General features: G+C 54.8%; 1 protein-coding gene across 1 annotated transcript; it reads right to left on the bottom strand.

Annotated features, from left to right (window-relative positions):
- Positions 1-301: 301 nt before the first annotated feature.
- HSPB1 (heat shock protein family B (small) member 1) lies at positions 302-3,204 on the bottom strand. The gene is made up of 3 exons (XM_004045617.4): positions 1,517-3,204; positions 738-801; positions 302-615 (listed from the first exon to the last, which is right to left on the bottom strand). The coding sequence occupies exons 1-3, from the start codon at positions 1,878-1,880 to the stop codon at positions 426-428; spliced, it is 618 nt and encodes a 205-aa protein (XP_004045665.1). The 5' UTR covers positions 1,881-3,204; the 3' UTR covers positions 302-425.
- Between the last annotated feature and the right edge of the window lie 7,147 nt (positions 3,205-10,351).

Genomic DNA, 10,351 nt, shown 5'->3' on the forward strand with positions numbered 1-10,351 from the left:
CCACACTGCCTAATTTTTATTTTTTAGAGACAGTCTTACTATGTTGTCCAGGCTGGTCTAGAACTCTTGGCTTCAAGCACTCCTCCTGCCTCAACCCCCCAAAGTGCTGGGATTGTAGGTATGAGCCACTGCGCCCGGCCCTAAGACCTCTGTCTTTATGGATGTGAGTCAGCCTGTGTCCAGCAACCTACACCAGTGTACCCACATGGCCCAGCACGGGCCTGAGCAAAGATGACTCCTGAAAGCCAGCAAATGGTAGGTGCCTGAGGCTTCCTTCCACAAACACCAGGGCCTGGGCCAGTGACAGGTGGTTGCTTCGAACTTTATTTGAGAAAAACAGAAGATAAATGTATCAAAAGAACACACCGGTGGCGGGGGAGGCACAGCCAGTGGCGGCAGCAGGGGTGGGCATCCGGGCTAAGGCTTTACTTGGCGGCAGTCTCATCGGATTTTGCAGCTTCTGGGCCCCCAAGCTGGGCCCGCGACTCGAAGGTGACTGGGATGGTGATCTCGTTGGACTGCGTGGCTAGCTTGGGCATGGGGGCCTCCACGGTCAGTGTGCCCTCAGGGGACAGGGAGGAGGAAACTTGGGTGGGATCCACACCGGGGGGCAGCCTGGACGCGCAGAGAGGAAAGGCAAGCGTTACATTACACACCGGGTGGGTCCCTGTGCCCTCTTCCCTGACCCCACCCCCACGCCACCCACCCACCCACCCCGACCTGGCGCCAGAACTCACGTGTATTTCCGCGTGAAGCACCGGGAGATGTAGCCATGCTCGTCCTGCCGCTCCTCGTGCTTGCCTTTGTGGGGAAGAGGGAAATCAGACTGCGGGGGAGGGGACTGCCTTGCGGCCCCGCTAGGCCAGAGGCCCCACCTCCTGCTTGGAAGCAGCCAGGACTGCAGGCCGGTAGGGATTAACAGAGGGGGTTGGGGATGGGGGCGTGCCCGCCGGTCTGGGCTCTCAGAAACTTCCGGAAAGTTCTTCGATTCAGAGTTTTGGGAGGAACGGAGCAGGGCGCGGAGCTGGGGAGTGAGCAGTACGCAGGCGCACTTGGAGCCGCGCACACGCCCACTCCGCGGCTAGAAACAGGCACCGCGCCAGGGAACTCCCCGCTTATCTGGGGATGGGGCTGTGGGTGGGAAGGGAACTCTGTGGAAAAGCGCATTTTCTCTCTTCATCGATGATATTTAAAAAAGGTTTTTTTTTTTTTGTAATGGCGCGGGGTCGGGGCGCGTCTCGCTATGTTGCCCAGGCTAGTCTTGAACTCCTGGCCTCAAGCGATCCTCCCGTCTCGGCCTCCCAAAGCGCTGGGATTACAGAGCAGAAAGCGCCCTTAGAAGCGACCCACACTCCCAATTCCTGAGCAGGGGAATCAGGAATCCTGTTTTTCCCGGTGCTGGGCCAACGTTTAACTCCCCAGGCCCCCGGGACCCCCGTTTCAATCGCACCGCCCCCCCCGGCCCTGCCCGCCCTGCTAGCCTCCTCCTCTCCCCTGCAGGAGCAGGGGGGCTCACCGGTGATCTCCACCACGCCATCCTTGGTCTTGACCGTCAGCTCGTCCGGGGCGAAGTGGTTGACATCCAGGGACACGCGCCAGCGGTCCGCAGTGTGCCGGATCTCCGAGACTCCGCTGCTGAGTTGCCGGCTGAGCGCGCGGCTGTAGGCGGGCGCGGCCACTGCGGGGCTCTCGATGGCGGCGGGGGGCAGGGGGCGCACGTAGCCTGGCCAGCTGCTGCCGCCTAACCACTGCGACCACTCCTCCGGCAGCCGGGGCAGCCCGAAGGCCTGGTCGAAGAGGCGGCTGTGCGGGTACCAGTCGCGGAAGGGGTCCCAGCTGGGGCCCCGCAGGAGCGAGAAGGGGACGCGGCGCTCGGTCATGCTGGCTGACTCTGCTCTGGACGTCTGCTCAGAAAAGTGCGGGGCGCTGGGCTCGGCTGCGCTTTTATGCTCCTCCAGTCGGGTATTTTTAGCAGGCGGTGTTTGAGGTCTCTATTAATGGCAATGACCCGTTTGAGGGCCGCCCCTCGCCATGCACTCCTCCCCCAGCGTTCAGGGGCCGTGGGCGGGGCGAAGAGGGTTCAGCCCTCATCTGGAAACTTCTCTCGTTAAGGAAAGCAAATGAATTCGAGAGCGCGACGCTGGAGCCGTGCCACGGCAGGGCACTTGCCGGCCCTGGTGCTTAAGCGTTGCTGGCTGTGGCCTGTGGCCAGGGCCGTCCTTCTGTTAAGGAGGACAGAGCCAGACAGGTTGGGTTGGGGCATACAACTGAGAAGTGGCAGAGGCAGGATTGGAACCACACGCGTGTGAGATAGAATGTGATAAAAGGAGTCTGGTGCTTGAGCCCAGGAGTTGAGGCTGCAGTGAGCTATGATCTCACCACTGCACTCCAGCCTAGGCAACAGATCAAAGTCTTGTCTCTCAAAAAAATTTTAAAAAGGGCCTGGGTGCGTGGCTCATGCCTGTAATCTCAGCACTTTGGGAGGCCAAGGCAGAAGGGTCCCTTGAGGCTAGGAGTTTGAGACCAGTCTGGGCAACATAGTGAGACCCTACTTCTACCAAAAAATATTTAAAAATTAGCTGGGCATGGTGGTGCATGCCTGTGGCCCCAGCTACTCCAGAGGCTGAAGCAGGAGGATCCTTTGAACCCCGGTGAGTAGAGGCTGTGGTGAGCTGGATTGCACCACTGCACTTCAGCCTGGGCTACAGAGCAAAACCCTGTCTCAAAATAAGTAAATGAATAAATACAAATACAAAAATAAAGCAGTCTGGGCTGGGCGTGGTGGCTCACGCCTGTAATCCCAGCACTTTGGGAGGCCGAGGTGGGAGGATCACCAGAGGTCAGGAGTTTGAGACCAGCCTGGCCAACATGGTGAAACCCCATCTCTACTAAAAATACAAAAAATTAGCTGGGTGTGGTGGCGGGCGCCTGTAATCGCAGCTGCTGGGGAGGCTGAGGCAGGAGAATTGCTTGAACCCAGAAGGCAGAGGTTGCAGTGAGCCGAGATCTCACCACTGTACTCCAGCCTGGGTGACAGAGTGAGACTCCATCTCAAAAAAAAAAAAAAAAAGAAAAAAGCAATCTAGTAATCTGGTGTGGTTGTTAGGCGTGTGGACTTTGAAGCCGGACTGCCTGAATTCACATCTATGTTCCGTCACTAAGCAGATGAACTTGTGCAAGTTAGATTCTTTGTGCCTCAGTTTCCCCATCTGGAAAATAGAGATGATAATGATGGTAACAGTCATGCATTGCATAAAGATGTGTAGGTCAGCAAGGGACAGCAAATATGAAGGTGGTCCCATAAAATTATATTACTGGCTGGGTGCAGTGGCTCACATCTGTAATCTTAGCACTTTGGGAGGCTGATGTGGGAGGATTACTTGAAGCCAGAAGGCTGAGACAAGCCTGGGCAACACAGTGAGACCCCATCTCTACTAAAATTCAGAACAAATTAGGCAGGCATGGTGGCGTGGACCTGTAGTCCCAGATACTCAGGAGGCTGAGGTGGGAGGAGCACTTGAGCCAAGGAGGTCGAGGCTGCAGTGAGCCTGATGGTGCCACTGCACTCCAGTCCGCATGACAGAACAAGACCCTGTCTCAAAACAAACAAAAACAATTACCGTGTTTTTACTGTACATCTTCTATGTTTATTTTATTTATTTATTTATTTTGAGATGGAGTCTCCCTCTGTCGCCCAGGCTGGAGTGCAGTAGCCTGATCTAGGCTCACTCCAACCTCCACCTCCCAGGTTCAAGTGATTCTTCTGCCTCAGCCTCCTGAGTAGCTGGGACTACAGGCAAGTGCCATGACACTGGCTAATTTTTGTATTTTTAGTACAGATGGGGTTTCACCATGTTCGCCAGGCTGGTCTTGAACTCCTGACCTCAAGTAATCCACCCGCCTGGGCCTCCCAAAGTGCTAGGATTACAGGCGTGAGCCACCGCGCCTGGCCATCTTCTATCTTTAGAAACACTAATACTTACCCTCATGTTGCAGCTGCCTTCAATATTTGGTGCAGTCATATGCTGTAGAGGTTTGTAGCCTAGGAGCAGTAGGCTAGACCATATGGCTTAGGTGTGTAGTAGGCTAGACCATCTAGGTTTGTGTAAGTCCACTCTGAGATGTTCCCACAATGATGAAATTGCCTAACAAGGAATTTGTTGAATGTGTCTGTTATTAAGTGACTCATGACTGTAATGGGTTGGCCTGAGGATTTGGTGACCTAATGCAGGTGATGACTTTGGCCCGGAGCCTGGTACATCATAATTATTGTTACCTGCCTGGGATTGAAGAGAGGGAAAAGGAAGGAGAATAGATGGGGTTTGGCCATTTTCCCCCTTCCCCTAACAGTGCAGCTGGCCCAGATCAGAACCTCCAAGGCACAGTGCTGAGAGGGGCCAGGAGGAAGGTTACTGTCACATCTCCTACTATATGTATCTTTCCTTAAGAAGCACTGGTTGGCCGGGCGTGGTGGCTCCCACCTGTAATCCCAGCACTTTGAGAGTCTGAGGCAGACTTATTGCCTGGGTTCAGGAGTTCAAGACCAGCCTGGCCAACATGCCGAAACCCCGTGTCTACCAAAAATACAAAAAATTAGCCAGGCGTGATGGTGGGTGCCTGTAATCCCGGCTACTGGGGAAGCTGAGGCACGAGGATCATTCCAGGAGGCAGAGGTTGCGGGGAGCTGAGATCGCGCCACTGCACTCCAGCCTGGGTGACAGAACGAGACTCCGTCTCAAACAAAAAAGAAAAAGAAACACTGGCCAGGAACCTCAAATGCAGCAAACTTGAATTAGTCTGGACTTCCTGTGTCATTCTGGGCAAATCCCCTCCTTTCTCTAGGCCTCAGTTTCCCTTTCTGCAGATTTTGATGCCCACATCACAGAGGGAGAGGGGAGCTCCAAGTAGTAGAGTCTGCACAGACATGCTTAGAGCCTGGAGCTTGCCCCTTGACCCTACCTCATCCATCTGAACACCAATGGGATCCTGGCTCCTATCTCCCAGCTTGGAGGGAGGGTGCTGCCCTAGGCTCCTGCCACAACCCTGACATTCCCTCTTTCCTGTCTTTGTAGGCATGGCCATTCCAGCCTTCCTTTTCCCCTGACTTAGGTCCCTGTTTTAGTTGTTGCTGTGGTTTTTTTTTTGTCTTTTTTTTTTTTTTTTTTTTGAGCCAGAGTCTCACTCTATCACTCAGGCTGGAGTGCAGTGGCACAATCTCAGCTCATTGCAACCTCTGCCTCCTGGGTTCAAGCGATCCTCCTGCCTCAGACTCCCAAGTGGCTGGGATTACAGGCATGTGCCACCATACCCGGCTAATTTCTGTATTTTTAGTAGAAACGGGGTTTCGCCATGTTGGTCTCAAACTCCTGACCTCAAGTGAGCCGGCTGCCTTGGCCTCCCAAAGTGCTGGGATTACAGGCATGAGCCACCACACCCGGCTAATTTTTGTATTTTTAGTAGAAACAGGGTTTCGCCATGTTGGTCTCAAACTCCTGACCTCAAGTCAGCCACCTGTCTCGGCCTCCCAAAGTGCTGGGATTACAGGTGTGAGCCACTGCACCCGGCCCTGTTATCCCTGGTTTTTAGACAAGGAAACTGCTGTGCACAGAGATTAAATGGCTTTCTGCTGTCTCCGGTAAAGTGCTCTCAGAGCCAACCTCCTGCCTCTCTAGTACCCAGGGCCTCCCACTTCTTCTGTCCCACTGTACTTGCTGTCCCTATCCTGGGACTGAGGCTCCACTTCTCCTACTTCTATGGGGAGCCAAGGCCACTGAAGTCTTGCCCTGCCCAGGCCCACAATCGGGGCAGACTCCAGGCCACTCACCTTGATGAGCTGGGGGAGCAGCAAGTCCTCATGCCTTCTCTGAGCCTCAGTTTCCTTTTTGAGAGAGAGCTCATAAATGCCTTTCTCTCTCTCCTTTTTTTTTTTTTTTTTTGTTGAGACAGAGTCTCGCTGTGTTGCCCAGGCTGGAGTGCAGTGGAGTGATCATAGCTCATTGCAGTCTTGACCTCCTGGGCTCAAGTGATTCTTCTGCTTCAGCCTCCTGAGTCGCTGGGACTACAGGTGTGTGCCACCACACTTGGCTAATTTTTAAATTTTTTGTAGAGACAGGTGTCGCACCATGTTGCCCAGGCTAGTCTTGAACTCCTGGCCCCAAGAGATCTTTCTGCCTAGGCCTCCCAAAGCACTGGGATCACAGGTGTGAGCCACTGCGCCCGACCTAGATGCCTTTCTTTCTTTCTTTCTTTCTTTCTTTTTTTTTTTTTTTTTTGAGACAGAGTCTCACTCTGTCACCCAGGCTGGAGTGCAGTGGTGCGATCTTGGCTCACTGCAAGCTCCGCCTCCCGGGTTCACGCCATTCTCCTGCCTCAGCCTCCAGAGAGGCTGGGACTACAGGCGCCCACCACCACGCCCGGCTAATTTTTTGTATTTTTTTTTTTTTTAAGTAGAGACGGGGTTTCACTGTGTTAGTCAGGATGGTCTCGATATCCTGGCCTCGTGATCCACCCGCCTCGGCCTCCCAGAGTGCTGGGATTACAGGCGTGAGCCACCGGCCCTAGATGCCTTTCTGTCTTACCCACCTGCTCCCCATCAGGGAAGAGCTGGGGCTGGACCATGAATCTGAGATCACTCCTGGAAAGGCCTCTGAACTCCTGGGGCTCTCGGGAGCCAATGGTGGGAGGCAGACAGGACCCCTGCCTTCTACCTCACCTCCCTGGCTGGGTCATTGTCATGAGCCCAGTGGGTCTCATTTGGGAGCTCCTGGTTGACACCCCACGGGACAGCATCAGAAAGCCCCAGGTTTTTGCTCCCCGGTGCTCCCAGCCCCACCCATCCCCAGCTGTATAAAGTCGAGGTGAGGTCAGGAGCCAGGGAGGGCCCTCATCTGCCTCTGCCTGCTCACCTTGGCCCAGACGGGAGCTGGGGGGTGCCCCACCCCAGAGGGAGCTGTCAGGTGTGGTTATAAACACTTCCAGGTGTGGCTCTATCAGGCCCAGCCATGCTCTGGATGGGAGCTGCCAGCCCTTTGTAGACACAAGCTCCCTTCATCTTGCCTGAAACCAGGACGGACTGGATCTATCCCTGCTGCCTGAGAGATTGTGCAACTCAAGGCACAAAACCCACACACTCTGCTCACTCCCTCGGAATTCACGTTCATCTTCAAGGGCTCAGTTTTTTGTTTTTTTTGAGATGGAGTCTTGCTCTGTTGCGCCGGCTGGAGTGCAGTGGCACAATCTCAGCTCACTACAACCTCTGCTTCCCAGGTTCAAGCAATTCTCCTGCCTCAGCCTCCTGAGTAGGTGGGACTATGGGCGTGCACCACCACGGGCTGGGCGCGGTGGCTCACAGCTGTAATCCCAACACGTTGGGAGGCTGAGGTGGGTGGATTGCCTGAGGTCAGGAGTTTGAGACCAGCCTGGCTAAGGGCTCAGTTCTTGAGGGACGACTTTTAGATCACCCACAAGGGAGAGGAGATGGGTGGTTTCTGGCAGCATGGGGGTGAGGTGGGTGGTAGGGCAGAAACTGGGTTTTGGGGACAGATAGGGCTGGGCTTGAATGTGGGTGCTGCTGTCCTGGTGACCACTCTGAGCCCACACGTCCCTATTTGCAAAGTAGAGCTAGCAACGCCCCTGCCCGTCTGACAGCATTGTGGTCAGTTTCAAGTGTGTGAATGTGTGTAAAGTGCTCGGTGCACAGTAAGCGCTCACGGTGACCGCGAGGGCCTTTAATTGTGGATACTGAGCCTTAGAATAATCAGAATTACCCAGTTCTATGTGGGTTTTTTTTTGGTTTTTTTGGTTTGTTTGTTTGTTTTTGAGTCAGAGTCTTGCTCTGTCACCCAGGCTGGAGTGCAATGGTGTGATCTTGGCTCACTGCAACCTCCACCTCCTAGGTTCAAGCAATTCTCCTTCCTCAGCCTCCTGAGTAGCTGCGATTACAGGCACCTGCCACCACGCCCAGCTAATTTTTGTATTTTTAGTAGAGATGGGGTTTCACCATATTGGCCAGGCTGGTCTCTTAGCCAGGCTGGTCTCAAACTCCTGACCTCGTGATCCACCCACCTTGGCCTCCCAAAGTGCTGGGATTACAGACATGAGCCACCATGCCCGGACATATGTGCTTTATAGAGCGTCAAAGTATCCTATCAGAGTCACTTTTTCTTCCTTTCCTTTTTTATTTATTTATTTTTTGAGACAGAGTCTCGCTCTGTCGCCAGGCTGGAGTGCAGTGGCACCATCTCAGCTCACTGTAACCTCCACCTCCTGGGTTCAAGCGATTCTCCTGCCTCAGCCTCCCGCCACCATGCCCGGCTATTTTTTGTATTTTTAGTAGAGATGGGGTTTCACCATGTTGGCCAGGCTGTTCTCAAACTCCTGACCTCAAATGATCCACCTGAGCCTCCCAAAGTGCTGGGATTACAGGTGTGAGCCACCGCGCCCAACTTCCTTTTTTTTTTTTCTTTTAATAGATAGGGTCCCCACTCTGTTGCCCAGGCTGGAGTGCAGTGATGCAATCATAACCTACTGCAGCCTCAACGTTCCGGGCTCACGTGATCCTCCCTGCTCAGCCTCCTGAGTAGCTGGGACTACAGGCACATGCCAACACACCCAGCCAATTTTACAATTTTTTGTAGAGAGGGGGTCTCACTATGTTACTCAGGCTGGTCTTGAACATCTGGCCTCAAGCAATCCTCCTTAGTCTCCTGACTAGCTGGGCTTACAGGCATGAGCCAAGGCATCCAGCTAGGAGTCCCATTTATTGAGATGAGAAAACTGAGGGTCAGAATGGCCCCAGGGTCACAAAGCTGGTAAGGGTCTCAGACCTCCCTATTCTCCATCCAGCAAGGGGGAGACTTCCCAGACAGTTCAGAGAGGGCTGTGGGCTTCCAGGGCACAGGGGCAGGAGTGCATGTCTTCCAGCCTAACCGGGTGCCTTTTTTCTAGGAGGCTGCACTCTGCCCTCCCCACTGGGCAACCGAGCTGGGCAAGGGGGCCAGGGATGGGTGGCAGCTCCCACATGCCCCCCTTCCCAGCTGTTCTCTGTCAGTCTGTGGCTGGCTCCAGCATCCAGAGCACTGAGATGCCAGGGGTGGTTTTTCTGGGATAGGGAGGAAAATGCAGGCTGGGCGCAGTGGCTCACGCCTGTAATCCCAGTACTTTGGGAGGCCGAGACGGGTGGATCATGAGGTCAGGAGTTCGAGGCCAGCCTGACCAACAGGGTGAAACCCCGTCTTTACTAAAAATACAAAAATTAGCCAGGCGTGGTGGCATGTGCCTGTAATCCCAGCTACTCAGGAGGCTGAGGCAGGAGAATCACTTGAACCCAGGAGGTGGAGGTTGCAGTGAGCCAAGATCGTGCCACTGCACTCCAGCCTGGGCAACAGAGCAAGACTCTGTCTCAAAAAAAAAAAAAAAAAAAAAAAAGGAAAATTCTAGCCCCAGGGATTTCCCAGAAGCCACCGTGGAGTGGGGTTGGGGGAGGGTGAGAGGGCAGGTCACGGCCCTTCCCCTTCTTCATTGCCCACTGCAAGGTCTGGGGAGTCCTTCATTGGACGGTCCCTCCCCTCATCTCTAGCCCCCAAATCTGGGGTGCTCAGCAGCAGCCCCAAGACTAACCCCCTTCCTTTCCCTGAGCCCAAGGCCTTGACCACGCTAGCCACGCCCTCTGCAGGCCTCTGCCAACTGCGGCTGAACCAGCCCCGCCTTCGCTGGCCCCGCCTCAGAGAAAGTGCCAGAGTCTCCAGGCAGCTGCCCGAGCTCCCCGGAGAGGCCTGACAGCTGATGGATGATGCCAGCCCCCGGGCCTGCTGGGAATTGAAAATATGGACGACAGTAATCAGAGCGCCGGGGGTGGGGTAGAGGGGACGCTGGGTCTTTCTGGAAATGTCTAGACACTGTCTCTCTGGGAGTCCGCTTCTAAAAACCCACCTCCAGCCTGCCCCACTCCCTGGACCTCTGGTTTCTGGCTGGACTGGGAGGGGCCATGCCACCCCCATCACCACTGAAGCGGGGGCCACAGAGGGGCCAGGTGGGAGGGCTGGGGATCTGTCCTCCCGCCCCTCCCGCTCTGGCTGTCTAGCTCTGGAGTCTGGGGACCTGGATGTCTTTGACTGCAGCCTTGGCCAAGGGCCGGCATCCGTGACTCATTTTCTTGATCTGTACAATGAAACCATTGGACTGGATGTTCTAAGTCTCCTTCCAGGGCCGTGAATCAACAGTTTCTCCTCCACTCTTCCCCTCCCCTCCAGGTCCCCTGCATTACCCACTCCACAGCCTAAATGCTGCAGGACAGGGCTGTGCACATGGGAAGGGGTGACAAAGATCCCCTGTTTGACCAAACTTTACTCAG

The sequence above is a fragment of the Gorilla gorilla genome, chromosome 6, assembly GCF_029281585.2.
Source record: "Gorilla gorilla gorilla isolate KB3781 chromosome 6, NHGRI_mGorGor1-v2.1_pri, whole genome shotgun sequence".
Classification (NCBI taxonomy): domain Eukaryota; kingdom Metazoa; phylum Chordata; class Mammalia; order Primates; family Hominidae; genus Gorilla; species Gorilla gorilla.

Coding starts and splice junctions, on each gene's coding strand:
- HSPB1 (XM_004045617.4), bottom strand. CDS start 1,880: ATGACCGAGCGCCGCGTCCCCTTCTCGCTCCTGCGGGGCCCCAGCTGG. Junction 802..1,516: donor TGGCGTGGTGGAGATCACCG/GTGAGCCCCCCT, acceptor TTCCCCACAAAG/GCAAGCACGAGGAGCGGCAG. Junction 616..737: donor TGCTTCACGCGGAAATACAC/GTGAGTTCTGGC, acceptor CTGCGCGTCCAG/GCTGCCCCCCGGTGTGGATC.